The 18,238-nt window shown below is 43.7% G+C and overlaps 1 protein-coding gene across 1 annotated transcript in view; it reads left to right on the top strand.

The window, feature by feature from the left end:
• The window catches only part of skic2 (SKI2 subunit of superkiller complex), a 79,657-nt gene that overhangs the window by 30,290 nt on the left and 31,129 nt on the right, over positions 1 to 18,238 (top strand). Inside the window, exons 9-17 of the mRNA XM_060904656.1 lie at positions 283 to 447; positions 4,773 to 4,918; positions 5,968 to 6,114; positions 6,426 to 6,510; positions 6,703 to 6,809; positions 8,165 to 8,311; positions 8,807 to 8,903; positions 11,191 to 11,403; positions 15,419 to 15,529. Of these exons, the coding sequence (XP_060760639.1) occupies positions 283 to 447; positions 4,773 to 4,918; positions 5,968 to 6,114; positions 6,426 to 6,510; positions 6,703 to 6,809; positions 8,165 to 8,311; positions 8,807 to 8,903; positions 11,191 to 11,403; positions 15,419 to 15,529 (1,218 nt within the window). The remainder of the gene's footprint in view (positions 1 to 282; positions 448 to 4,772; positions 4,919 to 5,967; positions 6,115 to 6,425; positions 6,511 to 6,702; positions 6,810 to 8,164; positions 8,312 to 8,806; positions 8,904 to 11,190; positions 11,404 to 15,418; positions 15,530 to 18,238) is intronic.

The raw sequence follows: 18,238 nt of genomic DNA, 5'->3' as shown, positions 1-18,238 counted from the left end.
CCATAGATTCAAACACGAGTTTAGTTATCGCGTTATAACATGAAGTTTCACACTTCATCAATATAAATGATCGCATTATAACATGAAACCAAATTATCATGGTATAATGTAAAATGTTCTTTGTAATAACATGAAAAATATATTGTTATAACAAATTTCATGTTATGTGATACTGACGGGGTGCCCCCCCACCCCACCCCAGATGCTTCTGTAGAATCTGAATTGTTTACAGTCTTATTAATGTGGAAAAAAAAATTTTTTTTCTCTTTTCATCTCTTCCAGGATTCAGGGCCATCTCCTGCTCCCACTGGAGCTTCGTCACCAAGTAAGACGGATGGAGGAATACCGAAAAGCAGAGAAGAGAAGGAAAGGAAGTGGGCTGTGCCTGTGGATATCACCTCTCCGTGTGAGGATTTCTACAAACGAATCCCCAATCCTGCTTTTAAGGTACAGGTTATACCCGCGTTTAGTGGCAGTAACAGACTGTAGAGGCTCACTACATTACTAGTACAACCCCTGGCAAAAAGTATGGAATCACCAGTCTTGAATGAGCACTCATTCACACGTTTTATTCTGTAGAACAAACTCAGATCACAAACATGATACAATAATAGTCATTCCAAAGTGCACCTTCTTGGCCTTCAGAAACACTAAAAGAAATGAAGAAAAAGCATTGTGGAAGTCAGTAAATGTTACTTTTATAGACCAAGCACAGGGAAAAAAATATGGAATCACTCAATTCTGAGGAAAAAAATATGGAATCATGAAAAACAGACAAACAAAAGAACATTCAAAACACATCACTAGTACTTATGCCATGTACACACATAGCCGGGTATTTTTAAAACCGAACATTCCCCCCCCCTCCGTTTATAAAAATGTTTTATCCACACCACCTCGTCTTCGAAAAAAATCCCTTCCACACATAACCGAAGATCTGCGTTTTCAATCACATTCATAAGCATTCCAAACCTGTAGATGGCATTATTTCCCCAAATCCTACCCCCCAATCACATCGCCTGTGCTCTTGGAGCAGTAGTTGGGCTTCTAAAATTAAACATGTAAATAGCACCTGCACAATAATTAACGCTTTCAAGGCACTACTCCGATCCATTACTCTTTAGCTAGCCGCACACTACGCCGATTTTCAGCGTACCGAGCCAACTGAAGTCGCGAGTCAGGCGTAAAGACTAGTTATCGATGGTACCGACTCATCTCACAGCCGATTCGAAAAACTAATCGGGAGCCAGACTGATCGGCGAGAGTCGCTAGCAATAGCCAATCATATCTTTCGCATATAACACGTGACATCATTAAACACAATTTCTAGCGCGAGAAATCCGTGTTGGTAGCACCTAATGCAGGTATATACTGTAATTCCATAGACTGAAGCTTTATCCATAGACATAGTGGGCTGGAAAGCCACTCTGCTCAAGTTGTGTGGCTGAATTCCAAATCGCTTTAACTCCCCTATATAAGTGCACTATTTAAGGTTGGAAATAATAGCTCATGCAGCCTAGATAGTGCGCTACATATTCCATGTTGTGTCATTTGTAATTCAGCCTGTAGCATCTTCAAGTGTTGGATTTAACAGTAACTATATCCAATAGCCAATCACAAAGCTATTAAGTTGTCACGTGTCGCTTCAGTCGCGACTGCACTCGTCAACAGTCGGGGGATATGTGCGTGCCCTGTTGGAAGTCGGCTCTGAAATGGGTCGGTTCGGTACCGCGTGGATCGCCGTAGTGTGCGGCTAGCTTAAGTCCATGCTTAATCTGGCTTCTGCAGTAAACAAAGGTCGCACGTTTGACGTCAGGGCAGATTTGTTGTCATTTTTTTGGCGCAGATTGTGACGTTCTAAAACGCAAAACTCCGGTTATCTCTGTCTACATGAAAAGGCATACACGGAGTTTTCAAAAATCTTCACTTTGCCCGGAGTTTTTTTAAATATTTGTTTTTGATGTGTTTTCATGTGGATGACAGGCCAAAACGTAGAAAAATATCTTCGATTTAGCAGATACCCGGCTACATGTGGACGGGGTCTTAGTTGCACCACCTCTGGCTTTTATAACGGCTTGCAGGCTCTTAGGCATGGACTTGATGAGTGACAAACAGTATTCTTCATCAATCTGCTGCCAACTCTCTTTGATTGCAGTTGCCAGATCAGCTTTGCAGGCCGGAGCCTTGTCGTGGACCATTTTTTTCAATTTCCACCACAAGTTTTCTATTGGGTTGAGATCTGGACTATTTGCAGGCCATGACATTGACTGGATGTGTCTTTCACCAAGGAATGCTTTCACAGTTTTTGCTCTATGGCACGATGCATTGTCATCTTGGAAAATTATTTCATCATCCCCAAACATCTTTTCAATTGAAGGGATAAGAAAACTGTCCAAAATGCCAATGTAAACCTGTGCATTTATTGAAGAAGTAACCACAGCCATCTCCCCAGTGCCTTTGCCTGACACGCAGCCCCATATCATCAAGGATTGTGGAAATTTGGATGTTTTCTTCAGGCAGTCCTCTTCATAAATCTCACTGGAACGGCACCAAACAAAAGTTCCAGCATCATCACCTTGCCCAATGCAGATTCGTGATTCATCACTGAAGATAACTTTCATCCAGTCATCCACAGTCCATGATTGCTTCTCCTTAGCCCATTGTAGTCTTGTTCTTTTCTGTTTAGGTGTCACTGATGGTTTTCTTTTAGCTTTCCTATATGAAAATCCCATTTCCTTTAGGCGATTTCTCACGGTTCGGTCACATACTTGTACATCGACTCCAGCTTCCTCCCATTTATGCTTCATTTGTTTTGTTGTACTTTTTCGGTTTTCAAGACATATGGCCTTAAGTTTTTTGTCTTGACGCTTTGATGTCTTCCTTGGTCTACCAGTACGCTTGGCTTTAAAAACCTTCCCATGCTGTTTGTACTTGGTCCATATCTTAGATACAGCTGACTGTGAACAGCCCACATCTTTGGCAACCATGCGTGAAGAGTTACCTTCTTTAAGAAGTTTGACAATCCTCTCTTTTGTTTCAAGAGACATCTCTCTTGTTGGAGCCATGATTCTTGCCAATCCACTTGGTCCAGCAGCCCTCCAAGGTGTGATAACTGCGCTGTTTCTAACTGCAGACTAACGAGCAGATCTAATCTGAGGCAGGTGTCAATTTAGGGAAAGGAAATTGACTGGGCAAGTCCTTATTTTCTACCTGAAAATTGAGTGATTCCATATTTTTTTCCTCAGAATTGAGTGATTCCATATTTTTTTCCCTGTGCTTGGTCTATAAAAGTAACATTTGCTGACTATCACAATGTATTTTCTTCGTTTATTTTAGTGTTTCTGAAGGCCAAGAAGGTGCACTTTGGAATGACTATTATTGTATCATGTTTGTGATCTCAGTTTGTTCTACAGAATAAAACGTCTGAATGAGTGCTCATCCAAGACTGGCGATTCCATACTTTTTGCCAGGGGTTGTGTAAACCGATGTACAGGAATTTACGCAATGGCAGGAACATAGTGATACTTTTACTAAATTTCTGAGTTCGTGAACGTCTCTGGAGTATAAGGTGCAGATATAGAAGACGCTGATTTGTTGTCAATGTACATTAATACACTTGGTGTTCCAGGATGTTTTTATCATCACCAACACCACCCCAGTCCAAACTGCCAATTTCTGGCTGTTAAATTGTCAGTATTGCGTCTGTGGTGCTGTTTACACAAGGACACTTGGCAGCTTTAGAGAATAAAAACTTTTACATGGGCACTTTTTTGCCAGAACAAGTTGTTCTTGGAACAAATAGCCCGAGCACAACGGCCCGTCTTTCCAGAACAATTTTGACACCAGTGGACGTGACTTGCTCCACTGGTGCAACTTGTTCCTGCTTACCATCTAAACGCAATCGATGTCAAGTCGGACATGTACACGTGTGCAGTAGCGTTCATCCGGACAAGACCGCGTCACGACAAATCCAATGGTCAGTTCTTCTCAAGTGGTTTTCCTTGTCAAACTTCTCCACCTTTAAACAATGGAGTCAAACGATTTCCAAACCAATCGCAGTGATACCTGGACTAAAGAAGAAGTTCTTACCCTCATCCAGTTGTGGGGAGATGCAGATACCCAGTCGGATTCTGAGAAATCGGGCCGCGGTGAGCCGATTTACCGTCAAATCACCGAGCATTTTAAACAGAAACACGCAGCGAGAGGACAATAAAGCAAGTTAAAAACAAGCTTCTGATCGCTGATTTGCGCGCGCACACACTTTGTGTTTACCTGTCTAACCTCCAGTTTGCCACCGATAGAGAGTGAGCGTGTAAACATGAAGGAAAGTGGGCGCAACTTGTTCTTGTGGGCGAACATGTTGCATAATTGTATAGATCAGAGAACCTGTGGTTGTCTTTCATGCAAAAATAAAATGGTGTGGGATTGAGGTTTAAATGTTTTCCCTTGAAAATCAAGAACTCAGAAATCCCCAGTATAAACAATATGTATAAAACTAAAAAATATGTAAAAGGAAAAAAAAAAGGTTATTTGATTCGGGATCAATCCTGAGTAATTTATTAAAGCTTTGTAGAAATGTCGCACTATATTTCTATCACATTTCAGGAAATAATGCTCTGTGGTGGTGTTTTTGTCAGATTTATTGGTACGACTGCATTATAACGATGTGTACCGTTTTTATCACTGAATCATATCCATTTAAAGGAGTAAAATAAAATGCTAACAGGACAGAATAGGATAATGAATGGTGTGTGTGTGTGTGTGATTTTTAGTATCCGTTTGAGCTGGACGTGTTTCAGAAGCAGGCGATCCTGAGGCTCGAGGCTCATGATTCAGTCTTTGTGGCTGCTCACACATCAGCGGGCAAGACTGTGGTGGCGGAGTACGCCATTGCGCTCTCACAAAAACACATGACCAGGTGTGTGTGGGGTGAATCTGTGAAAAAGAACCCATTTTATTATTATAACCTATTTTACCCCCTTTTTTTTTTTTCTAAAACCAAGGTTGCCAGTAATTCTGGAGTTGTGTGTGTTTTGAATCTGTACTTAAAGGAACAGTCCACCGTACTTCCATAATGAAATATGCTCTTATCTGAATTGAGACGAGCTGCTCCGTACCTCTCCGAGCTTTGCGCGACCTCCCAGTCAGTCAGACGCGCTGTCACTCCTGTTAGCAATGTAGCTAGGCTCAGTATGGCCAATGGTATTTTTTGGGGCTGTAGTTAGATGCGACCAAACTCTTCCGCGTTTTTCCTGTTTACACAGGTTTATATGACCAGTGATATGAAACAAGTTCAGTTACACAAATTGAAACGTGGCGATTTTCCATATGTATGTTAAACCTGGCGATTTTCTATGCTATGGAAAGTCCGCACTATAATGACAGGCGTACTAACACCTTCTGCGCGCTTCGGCAGCGCATTGATACCTGCACTCCTGAGTGAAGGTATCAATGCGCTGTCGAAGCGCGCAGAAGGTGTTAGTACGCCTGTCATTATAGTGCGCACTTTCCATAGCATAGAAAATCGCCACGTTTCAATTTGTGTAACTGAACTTGTTTCATATCACTGGTCATATAAACCTATGTAAACAGGAAAAACGTGGAAGAGTTTGGTCGCATCTAACTACAGCCCCAAAAAATACCATTGGCCATACTGAGCCTAGCTACATTGCTAACAGGAGTGACAGCGCGTCTGACTGCGTCTGACTGACTGGGAGGTCGCGCAAAGCTCGGAGAGGTACGGAGCAGCTCGTCTCAATTCAGATAAGAGCATATTTCATTATGGAAGTACGGTGGACTGTTCCTTTAACCCAAATGGAAGATTCAAAATTAACCCCCCACCCACCCACCCACACACACACACACACACACACACACACGGATAAATAATAATGGCAAAAAAAATGTATTTAATTTGAGATATTTGGGGAAAATCTTAATAATGATGTCCTCCATCTTTCCCATCAGAACCATCTATACGTCCCCCATTAAAGCTTTATCCAATCAGAAATTCCGCGACTTTAAAAACACGTTTGGCGACGTTGGGCTTTTGACTGGAGATGTTCAGCTAAATCCTGAAGCCTCCTGTCTCATCATGACCACTGAAATATTGAGGTAATAAAGCAACCAATCATTAACATTTTCTGCTGTAAGAGAAGGAAGCTTTCATAACCTCTGTCTGCCTCTCTCTGTGTCTGTCTCTGTCTGTCTGTCGTCTGTCTGTCTGTGTCTGTCTGTCTCTCTCTCTCCCTGTCTGTCTGTCTCTCTCTCCCTCTGTCTGTGTGTCTCTGTCTGTCTGCCTCTCTTTCTCTGTCTGTCTGTCTCTTCTCTGTCTGCCTCTCTGTCTGTCTGTGTCTGTCTCTCTCTCCCCCTCTGTCTGTGTGCATCTCTTTCTCTGTCGATCTGCCTCTCTCTCTCTCTCTCAGGTCTATGCTGTATAACGGGTCAGAGGTCATTCGGGACCTGGAGTGGGTTATATTCGACGAGGTTCATTACATCAATGATGCAGAGGTGAGAAGTGCTTCAGTTTGTTCAGCGAGCCGCCGTATTTCAGATTTATCGGCGTAGTCCGGTTTTTGTCCCGTTAGTCTTGTCTTTGCCGCGTTTTTACCGGAATCTCTGGTCCCTGAATGCTGCTCTGAGTCATTCCATAACCGAGTCTCAGTTCTGCGAGTCTCTCTCTGTGTTTTCTTTCTGTTTCAGCGAGGTGTTGTGTGGGAGGAAGTGCTCATCATGCTGCCTGAACATGTTAGTATTATTTTGCTCAGTGCTACCGTTCCCAATGCAGTGGAGTTCAGCGAATGGATCGGGTATGTGTCGTCATCTAATGCTTTACTTGCGGCACTCTTATTTATTGACGCTGTGTTCGAAGAGCATGTCTTTTAAAGGATTTAGCAGTTGGATATTCATTTAAAACAGTTCCACTCCCCCCCCCAAAGTAAAAAGCATTACTAAGAATGCTTTCTTTCACCTCCACAATATTGCATGTCTCCGCCCTTTTCTCTTGGAAACTGATGCCAATATGTTGGTCAATGCATTTATTTTTTCTCGTCTTGACTATTGCAGTTCTCTCTTTTATGGTCTCCCTGCCACATTGCTCAACTGCCTGCAGTACATCCAAAACTCATCAGCTAGAGTCCTCACACTCACCAAGCGCACTGCTCACATCACTCCTGTTTTACAGCAACTGCACCGGTTGCCAGTTATCTCTCGGATTAAATACAAAATCTTGCTTTTCACCTATAAAGCTCTTCATGGTTTCGCCCCTTCCTATCTCTGTGAGCTAATTCATTTGTACTGTCCCTCCCGCTCCCTCAGATCTTCTGTCTGTGGACTTTTGACTGTCCCACGTTTTAAACTGGCATCTATGGGTGGCAGATCATTCAGTGTTGCTGCTCCTAAACTTTGGAACTCATTACCACAATCGCTTCGTGACTGTTCCGCTCTTTCTTCCTTCAAAGCTAACTTGAAAACTTTCCTCTTTAGCTCACACTACTCTTCCTAGTGTGGCCTTTTTTTTTGGTAACTCCTGTGTAAAGCGTCCTTGGGTTTGTGAAAGGCGCTATATAAATTGAACTCATCTCATCTCATTATCTCTAGCCGCTTTATCCTGTTCTACAGGGTCGCAGGCAAGCTGGAGCCTATCCCAGCTGACTACGGGCGAAAGGCGGGGTACACCCTGGACAAGTCGCCAGGTCATCACAGGGCTGACACATAGACACAGACAACCATTCACACTCACATTCACACCTACGCTCAATTTAGAGTCACCAGTTAACCTAACCTGCATGTCTTTGGACTGTGGGGGAAACCGGAGCACCCGGAGGAAACCCACGCGGACACGGGGAGAACATGCAAACTCCGCACAGAAAGGCCCTCGCCGGCCACGGGGCTCGAACCCGGACCTTCTTGCTGTGAGGCGACAGCGCTAACCACTACACCACCGTGCCGCCATAAATTGAACTTATTATTATTATCTTTTGATAAATGATGAGTAGAAAATCATCTTTCTTGTGGGCTCTTGGTCTTGATCTTTTTTCGTTTTTCCCCATTTAATCTATTCGTAATTCTTTGTCTCACGGCTTATGATATATATATATTTTTTTAAAATCTGCCTCTCATGGCCTGTGTCTCAGTTTCTCTTCTTTTTCTCCTCCTCTTCCAGCCGGATCAAGAAGAGGCCGATTTACGTGATCAGCACAGTGAAGAGGCCGGTGCCACTGGAGCACTACCTCTACACAGGAAACAGCACCAAGACTCAGAAAGAGCTCTTCCTCCTGCTGGATGCTACTGGAGCTTTCCTCACCAAAGGGTAAGGCCAAGAGACTCGTCTTCGTAAACTGGAGTGTGTTTTAGAGTGGGGGAAGACACCAGGACAGTGTTTTAACAGCTGTTATGTCAGAAGTGAAGTTTGAATTGATCAGCATTTCATAAGGACTTCATTTGTGTAGAAACCAGCGTTCAGTGATGATGCTTTGGGTCCTGGACATGCTGTTATTCATGGGTTAAAACAAACTACGACGTGTTTTATGCTAGGCTTGTTGCTCTTGTTGTAATATGTTCAGCTAACGTTACACTGAAAATCTGATAGCTGTGGAAATACAGTAACCCTAGCGGGACAGAAACTGAACCAGCACTAACAGGGTTTCTGAAATGCCAAATGCCTCGGACATGATTTGATTTTGAATATACAGGCAGTCAACAGAAAATATTAACGCAGTCTCTAAAGAGTTATGGAATTTATACTGCGTGATTTGTTATGGAAAGAAGCTGCGAATCTATCCATCCATCCTCCCTTTGTGTTTAGGTACTACACAGCTGTGGAGGCCAAAAAGGAGCGCACCAGTAAACATGCCCAGTCTTTTGGTACGAAGAAGGTGTCCCAGACCACCACGGCAAATCAGGTCTGTGTTCTTATTCTTAAAAAAGCTTTTACAGGATGCATTTAAAGGGATATTTACTTTTGGGTATGAAAGAGTGTCTCTTTAAGGCCTGTTTTTTTTTTTTCCAGGATAATAATAATAATAATAATAATAATTTCAATTTATATAACGCCTTGCTGGGCAGCACGGTGGCGTAGTGGTTAGCGCTGTCGCCTCACAGCAAGAAGGTCCAGGTTCGAGCCCCGTGGCCGGCGAGGGCCTTTCTGTGCAGAGTTTGCATGTTCTCCCTGTGTCCGCGTGGGTTTCCTCCGGGTGCTCCGGTTTCCCCCACAGTCCAAAGACATGCAGGTTAGGTTAACTGGTGACTCTAAATTGACCGTAGGTGTGAATGTGAGTGTGAATGGTTGTCTGTGTCTATGTGTCAGCCCTGTGATGACCTGGCGACTTGTCCAGGGTGTACCCCGCCTTTCGCCCGTAGTCAGCTGGGATAGGCTCCAGCTTGCCTGCGACCCTGTAGAAGGATAAAGCGGCTAGAGATGATGAGATGAGAAAAAAAAAAAGTCCACCAAATAGAGGTTAGGATGTCATTCTAATGGTGTAGCAACCACAGTCTCACCAAAAGGTGCACGAAAACAAGTCCCGTACCGCCAGCACAGCCACTGCGCCGCCACCGGGTGACATCACTCGTAACACCACGCCATGGATCCACAAAGCGAGCACAGACGCACCGCCACGCAGAGCGCTGGTATGTCCCGTGACGCCACCGAGCAACATTGCTTGGAACATCACGCCAAGCACTAAAGTGCTGACGCACAGAGCACTGGACAACCACGATGTTTTTTTTTTTTTAAAGATATTTTTTGGGCTTTTTTTTTTTTTTTCACTTTTATTGGATAGGACAGTGTAGAGACAGGACAGGAAATGAGTGGGAGAGAGAGACGGGGAGGGATCGGGAAATGACCTCGGGTCGGAATCGAACCCGGGTCCCCGGATTTATGGTATGGTGCCTTAGCCACCTGAGCCACGACGCCCCCACAACCACGATGTTAAAATGAGCAACAAGCTCACTGCAGTCCATAGTGACGAGTACAGGCATCACCCACGGCGAACCAAGGCCTGGAGGGAACCGACGCCCAAAACTGGGTCCGGAGCTACACCACAACCGGCGGACAAAACACTCAAACATCAAACTACACAAACACACACCAAAAAAAAGGAGAGAAAATAAAATGAGAAGCGCCAGCCAGATTGTGCACGGCGTACTCTCAACCAGGATTGTGTATCAGGCACACTTTCATGAATGAGAGATGTACTTTTGTTTTACAAAACAACACATGGAGGCAGGGGTTTTTTTTGGGGGGGGGGCAAACTGTCAGTTTAAACCCACTTCAATTTATTCCGAAGTGTATTTAAAAAAAAAAAAAAAAGAGAGAGAGAGCGTGCTGATTGGCTGGCTAATGCTAAGGTCTCATACTTCATAGTAGATGATTTTGGGCCTTCCAGAGCTCAACTGGCACACATTCCAGGCTCTTCCGTCAGAATACATGAGAGCCAGGGAGCTACCTTGACAACCGGGAGGACGTGGCTTCCATCCCCGGAAAGTTTCGTCGTGTCAAATTGCTGTGGGTCAAGCATCGGATGAATTCATCTGGCGCGACTGTGAAGGCATACGTGGGCTGCCAGGGGTTACCGTAGCATTCTGTCACAACCATCGAGCTCAAAATGTTCACGGAGCAACATTCTGCAGAAAGTGAAAAGTTTGTCTCGGGGGCGTGGCTTATTTCGTTTTGCCGTGGCTGCAGTCGTGAAAACGGTACACACTCGTCATTGCCGAAAGGCTATACATCGCTGCTGCCACTGGTTTACTGAGGTCTTCTGTCACAGCTGTCGTGGCTTCATTTGCATATTCACTCCGCCCAGATTTCTGCGACAGATCACCTCCAGAATGGCCATGGTACGCCCAGCCTTAGCATAATCTTTAACATTTTTAAACCATTTTCTCATTCATGTTTCTTTTTAAATGTGTGTCGCAAACTTCTTTTTTTTTTTCGATAAATCTACAAGGGACTTTTGTGATTTTGTACCGAATAATTTATACATAAAATCTGTGCTCATTTGATCCACAAGCTCGCTCGCTTGCTTACTCACTCCTCGCTTCCTCACCCTCACTTGTCGACCAGGATGTCAGATTGTCCACTAGGGGGTGCTCATATTCAAGTAGCTTTTGTATGTGTTGAACGCACTCATTTGCACGTGTGCATATAATATGAAGTAAAATTGTTTGCACACGCACGTGTGTGTGTTTCAGGACCGGGCTGTGTGGCAGACGCTGCTCAACTTCCTGTCAGAGAGGCAGCAGACTCCGGTGGTGGCGTTCACCTTCTCGCGTACACGCTGTGACGATAACGCTCGCTCGCTCACTTCTCTAGACCTGACCAGCTCGGTGGAGAAGAACGAGATCCACTCCTTCTTCCATAAGAGTCTGACCAGGCTGAGAGGAGGAGACCGGCAGCTCCCTCAGGTACAACCTGGCCCATCATCATCATCATCATCATCAATACACAGACATGTGGAATATTTGGCTGTCCCTCTCTTGCTATGTTTTCTGGAAGATATTGCAGGTTTTAATACTTCAACCCAGATAAAAACATTCTCACCTAACTCACAGGAATGTAACTGCTGTGAGAGTTTTGAAGGCAGGAAAAAAAAAAAATCACGCAGTCCGTGTAAAACACTTGTATACGGTCGAAGACTCATCATGAAAATTGGAATCAGGCATATTATCGTAATTTTTTTTAAAAATGAAATAAGCCCCTATTTTAATTTAAGATGAACATTTTTGTTGCAATTTATTTTTATTTGTAAATGAGCACTATTACAGGGTGACCCCAAAAAAAAGTTTACGCTTTCATAAATGAAACTTCAACACCATGTATCTCAGCTTCTAATACAAATTTTATTAACAATCTATACATCATTAGATTGTATATACATCTATACACCATAGATTCTATTTCTCGATGTGTCCTCCTCCGACTGCCATGACCGCCTCCAGACGACTGCGGAAAACTTGACAAGTCTTCTTAATGTAGGATGCTGTCATCCGGTTCCAAGATCTCAGAACAGACCTCTGCAAGGTTGGTACAGAAGGGTGGGGCTTCTTACAGGCACTGTCCTCCACAGTTGCCCAGATACTATAATCCAGTGGATTAAGATCTGGACTCTGGGGAGGCCACATATCCTTGGGCCAGAATGCCTCCAGGTTGGCATTCAACCATTCTTGGGTCCTCTTGGAAGTGTGAGCAGGGGCACCGTCTTGTTGGAACACATAATTCCCATCAGGGTAGTTGGTCTGGATCCATGGCTTGACTTTTTTCTGCAGAACGTCCAGATATTCCTCAGTGTTGATGCGTACACCTGAGGGAATGAAAACTGGAGGCATCTTCTTGCCATGCGAGGAGATGAGACCAAAAACCATGACTGAAGCTGGGTGCTTTGTAGTGTTGGCATACTTTACAGCATCAGGTACATCTGTGGGATCACCTCCAATCCATCGGTTGTTTCTTCGGTTTGATATGGCATCGACAGTGAAGATCTTTTCATCTGAGAACAAGATCGCACGACCTGGCGCAGCATGCTTGATGTTGTTCAACAATGCCTTGGACCGTTTCACCCTACTTTCTCGTTGAGCTTTAGTAAGAAGTGGAACCTTCACCCTGGCCCTGGACTTCATGTTAAGGTCATTCTTGACAAGTCGTTGCATTGAGGAAGGACTGACATCAAGCTCAGAAGCCATTTTTCTCATGGACCTGACAGGATTGGACTTAATTCATCGTTTAACCTTGCTGATCATGTGTTTTGTCCGTACAGACCGAGGGCGACCAGATCCAGGCTTTCTTTTGGCTGTTCCAGTGCGTTCTAACTTGTTTTTAATTTTGTACACTGCACATCTTGATATTCCCAGCTGTGTTGCAATCTCGGTAGGAGACAGTCCGGCACGCAGTAATTCAGGCACAGCAGAAGTTTTCTTCATTTTCAAACGAAGCACATGTAGTTGAGCGAAAAGAGCATAGCAGCGGAATTAGGAGTTCAACAGCAATCATTGGAGCGTTGAACAAAGTTAAAGAGACCTAAATTGGTGTTTATACAAGCAATCAACCAAGTGTAAACTTTTTTTTGGGTCACCCTGTAAATATCTTCATGGATTAATTCTGCTGAATACTTTCCACTTTGTGCCTCATATCCTCTTACTGAAGGATCAGTCTCAGCTCAGACGTTCATGACTGAGTGCGGGTAATTAACCTTACGTATTTTTCCAACCAGTGCTTGGTTTAATGGACCGCACTGGAGATGGGGATTACTTAAAATCGATAATAGAGTGAAGACGGGGTTAAAAAACAGCCAAACAAACTTGTATTAAAGTGCCATTCCACCATTGGATGTATTCTTTGGCATAAAATACAATATATTTTGACAACATATATAAATGGTATCACTAGATAGAGAAATCTTTTAGCTTCAAAATGATATATCAAACATAATTTTTTGACAACGACAAGTATATTAATTTTGCGACCAAAGTCACCTACCCTTTTAATTTCCGCGCGTGATGTCATCGGCAGGTTCCCCTTCTTGTGTACCACGTGACGTGGCACATATTATCAGCAATGGCGGATAGAACGCGATAAAAATAATACCAATAAATCAGGGCTTTGAACCGGTTCAAGGAACGAAAACCGGGAACTTTTTCTATTTCACATGGAACAGAAACGAAACCAGAAACTTTATTATTTTTTATGTTCCGGAACAGAAACGCTTATTAAAAATAATGGTAACCGGTTAATACCGGTTTTTATTTCGTTTCTCAAAGTTTCTGTAGCCTACAAATAGTCATTCTTCTCCTGCGCAAGTTTCTATGACCCACTGGGGTTCACTTCCTGTGTGACGTTCGCTGATGGAATGGAGAGAGCGGGAAGGTGGACTACTATCATGTCTCCATTACTGAGTGTCTGAGCAAAGAAGAGCCTGAACGATGCAACCTCCCTATTGGCTGTTTGTAAAAATGTATCAGTTGTTGCCCTTCCCACAGGAATCATCGCGGGCTCGAGAGATGAGACCTGACGAGTTAGTTCGTTGGTAGCAGAACAAAATGTCTGGACACAAATCAGGTTTTCAGAAAAGGAAAGAAAATAAACGGAGGGTCGAAAATACAAAAAAGGAGGCAGAAAATGCAAAACGAGTTTTAAGGTAGGACAAATGGTTACTTTTTAAGGCAGCCCGCCGTGGCTGCAGGCTTTCAGTTGTCATTGAATGGTTACTTTTCTGAGGCAGCCCGCCGTGGCTGCCTGCAGGCTTATTTATTATAGCCCATTTAGTTAAAATAGTTGATATAAAATGTTTATAGTTATGTGATGGTTGTCCTGATTTAGACTGTGTTTTTTTTTTTTTTTGGGGTTGCGCGATGTTGCACCCGGGTCCAGATTAGGGCAAAACCGGCCCTGGCTACATTTCAGGTGTAGTTTGTTTTATGTATGTATGTACTTGCATAGATGTGTACTTGGTCTTCCAATATGGCGCCTAACAAAATCTCGCGGCGCGGTGACGTCATGCGGTAGCCCTCTATAGGGCCTGACTAGCCTTTGGTAACACACTAAACGAATTCTCTTTCATTTTTGGCACTTTTTCTGTTTGTGTAGATGGGAAGACATACTGAGAATCCAAATCGCCAACATTTGAAATAATAATTGTTTTGAATTATTTCTTGTCTTATTTAATGAAGGTTGTAATAGAATTAGCCTACATTTGGCTTAAGCTGGATGAGACAGAGACATAATTTTATAGCCATTTGTTAAACAGCTGACAGGGAACGTAATTAACCGTTCCGGGAACGAAATTTTTTTGTTCTAACCGGTTCGGGAACGTCTATTTAATGGTGGAACCCAAAACCGGAAACGTTAAAATTCCGTTTCTGTTCGGAACGAACCAATAGGAAAAAAATTCCGGTTCAAAGCCCTGCAATAAATCTAGCTAATACCAATAAATCTAGCTAACTGAAAGATTAACTCAAAATTTTTCGCAATTTTTTGGCCCCCATATACGAGGAGAAATGACTCTCTCACTTTGGGGGTTTCCTGGTCTAAAAATAGACCGACACGTGGTACACAAGAAGGGGAACCTGCCGATGACATCACGTTTCACTACCGCGCGGAAATTAAAAGGGTAGGTGACTTTGGTCGCAAAATTAATATACTTGTCGTTGTCAAAAAATTATGTTTGATATATCATTTTGAAGCTAAAAGATTTCTCTGTCTAGTCATGTTGTCATAAAATATATTGTATTTTATGCCAAAGAATACATCCAATGGTGGAATGGCACTTTAAGTAGAAATAACGCTGATGTACCGTGACGGTAAGTCAGAAGCTTGAATTCTTATATTGACAGAATAGACCCGAGCTCGATGATTTTTGTCAGAACGGTCGATTCTGATACTGACACCTTGGCACATAAATGTTTTTTGTTCCTCTTTGGTTCTCAGATCTTGCTGATGAGGGACTTGCTGAAGAGAGGCATTGCCGTGCACCACAGCGGCATCCTGCCGATCCTGAAGGAGGTCATCGAAATGCTGTTCTCGAGAGGCCTTGTAAAAGTACGCCTTGTTTGCTATAGGTTAGGGCGCATCAGTCGCTCTCACTTTCATAAAATCTGATGCATTTTTGTTTGGGTGTTCCTTTTCACCAATAAAGACATCCTGTAAAATTTTTTGACCATATTCAAAAGTCTAACGGTGGCACCATGAGGTTCTTTTTTTTGCCAAAAAACGCTTATTTTATGTTTTCACGTAAGGTTTGAATCACAATGTTGGACTCCATTTATTGATTTCTTGTGAGCCAGAGATCATGTTAAGAACCTTTGCAAGGGATTGAGAAGCATTAATGTGATCCATAATTCATTTGTATTGTTTAAAAGTAGTTGAACAATGATTCAATGAACAGCTAAAACTCAAACTGTGCTTGATAATATATTTAGAATATGTACTAAAAATGTGGATCTAAGATATTTGGTATACTCTATAAGGTGCCTCATGAAAAGTGATCGAAATTGTGTCAAAGTCATAAAATAGCAGCTTTTTCCATAACTTTGAGCTCCTGGTGCCACCATTAAACTTTTGAATTTTGTCAACATATTTCACCCAGTGTGTTTTCTTACCAAAAGGAACATAAAAACAAAAATGCATCATGATCGGAGGAACTTTTCATTTTTAGGGGGCAACTGATGCACCCTACTCTAGGTGTTATTTCAGTGTATAACGGTATCAAGTAATGCGAGATAAACATGTCCGATTATGTTTTTGCTTCATGACGCGTGAGAAATTAAAGAAGAAGATTGTCTATCAGGCAGGGAGCGATGACGTATCCTCTTTCTCTCTCCCCTGCCAATTACATCGACTCGAGCCAATCATGGGAGTCTGTGAGCTCATGTATATGGAAGTGGGCGGATAGCACTTTCCTCAGAGTATGTTACACAACTTGCTGATGTATGAGCAACAGTTCGAAAAGATGCGGTCAGCTGGCTTCCTGTGCCACGGAGGAAGTATGTGGTAGATTTCACCCTCCCTGGTTGGTAGCTGTCGTGTGGTTGGGTGGGAATTGGCCACATCTAAATTTGGAGGTGGGGGTAAATGTACACTGATCAGCCATGACGTTATAATGACTGACAGGTGAAAAGGTGAAATAGCATCGATTATCTCATTACGATGGCACCTGTCAAGGGGTGGGATGTACTGTATTCGGCAGCAAGAGCTCTTGAAGTTGATGTGTTGGAAGCAGGAAAAATGGGCAAGTGTAAGGATCTGAGCGACTTTGACAAAGGACAAATTGTGATGGTGAGATGACTGGGTCTGAACATCTCCAAAATGGCACATCTTATTCCCGGTATGCAGTGGTTAGTACCAAACAAAAGTGGTCCAGGGTCATGGGCGTCAAAGGCTCATTGATTTGCATGGGGTACGAAGGGTAGCCCATATGATCCAATCTTAGAGAAGAGCTACTGGAGCATAAACTGCTGAAAAAGTTAATGCTAGCTAAAACAGAAAGAAATTCTCTTCAAACTCAACTCTGTTTTAAAAAAAAAATTAGTTAGGATTAAATACGTAATGGAAACGTTCCTGTTTCTTACGCCAAAGCACAGTCGAATTCTTGAATTTTATTAATGCACCTGTCTTCTATAGTAACAGCTTCCACAGGAACTTGAATGTCTTCAAAATATAAGACTAATAATAAATGGATGAGGGGTGGCACGGTGGTGTAGTGGTTAGCGCTGTCGCCTCACAGCAAGAAGGTCCGGGTTCGAGCCCCGTGGCCGGCGAGGGCCTTTCTGTGTGGAGTTTGCATGTTCTCCCTGTGTCCGCGTGGGTTTCCTCCGGGTGCTCCGGTTTCCCCCACAGTCCAAAGACATGCAGGTTAGGTTAACTGGTGACTCTAAATTGACCGTAGGTGTGAATGTGAGTGCGAATGGTTGTCTGTGTCTATTGGCCCTTTTCCACTACCCTTTTTCAGCTCACTTCAGCCCGACACGGCTCGCGTTTCGACTATCCAAGAACAGCATGACTCAGCTCGCTTCAGCCCTGCTCAGCCCCCAAAACTTGCACGGTTTTGGAGTAGGGCTGAAGCGAGCCAAACCGAGCCGAGTGGGGCTAGGGGCGTGAGGAGACACTCCCCTGTGCACTGATTGGTGAGGAGGAGTGTCCTCACACGCCCCACGAGCATGCTGGGATCTGTAAACACCGTAAACCCGGAAGAAGGAGAATTACAAGAATTATGAAGCCTTATGCGCCTCGCCTCATCTATACGCTCTTGCCAGTATCTGTTGGCGTTGTCGGCGACAACAAGCCACAGCACCAAGACCAGCAACACGAACGACTCCATGTCCTCCATGTTTATTGTTTACTCTCCGGGTTGTGAGACTACCGCTTAAAAGGTCACTGATGTCACTGTTTGCGCCGCCTGACGTCCACCCACTTTCGCTAACTCCACCCAATGTGTCCACCCACTTCCAGCCAGCACGGTTCAGCGCGGTTGTAGTCAAAATGCAACTCCAACAGCCCCACTCAGCTCGACTCAGCACGGCACAGCTCAGCCCAACTCAGCCGCGTTGGTAGTGGAAAAGCGGCATATGTGTCAGCCCTGTGATGACCTGGTGACTTGTCCAGGGTGTACCCCGCCTTTCGCCCGTAGTCAGCTGGGATAGGCTCCAGCTTGCCTGCGACCCTGTAGAACAGGATAAAGCGGCTAGAGATAATGAGATGGTGCACTCAAAGTATCCCACAATGCATCATGAAAAATAGTGTACAACTGAT

Source organism: Neoarius graeffei, chromosome 22, assembly GCF_027579695.1.
Source record: "Neoarius graeffei isolate fNeoGra1 chromosome 22, fNeoGra1.pri, whole genome shotgun sequence".
NCBI classification, from domain to species: domain Eukaryota; kingdom Metazoa; phylum Chordata; class Actinopteri; order Siluriformes; family Ariidae; genus Neoarius; species Neoarius graeffei.
The sequence above is the reverse complement of the archived record's forward strand: the minus strand, read 5'-3'. Positions and strand labels throughout refer to the sequence as shown.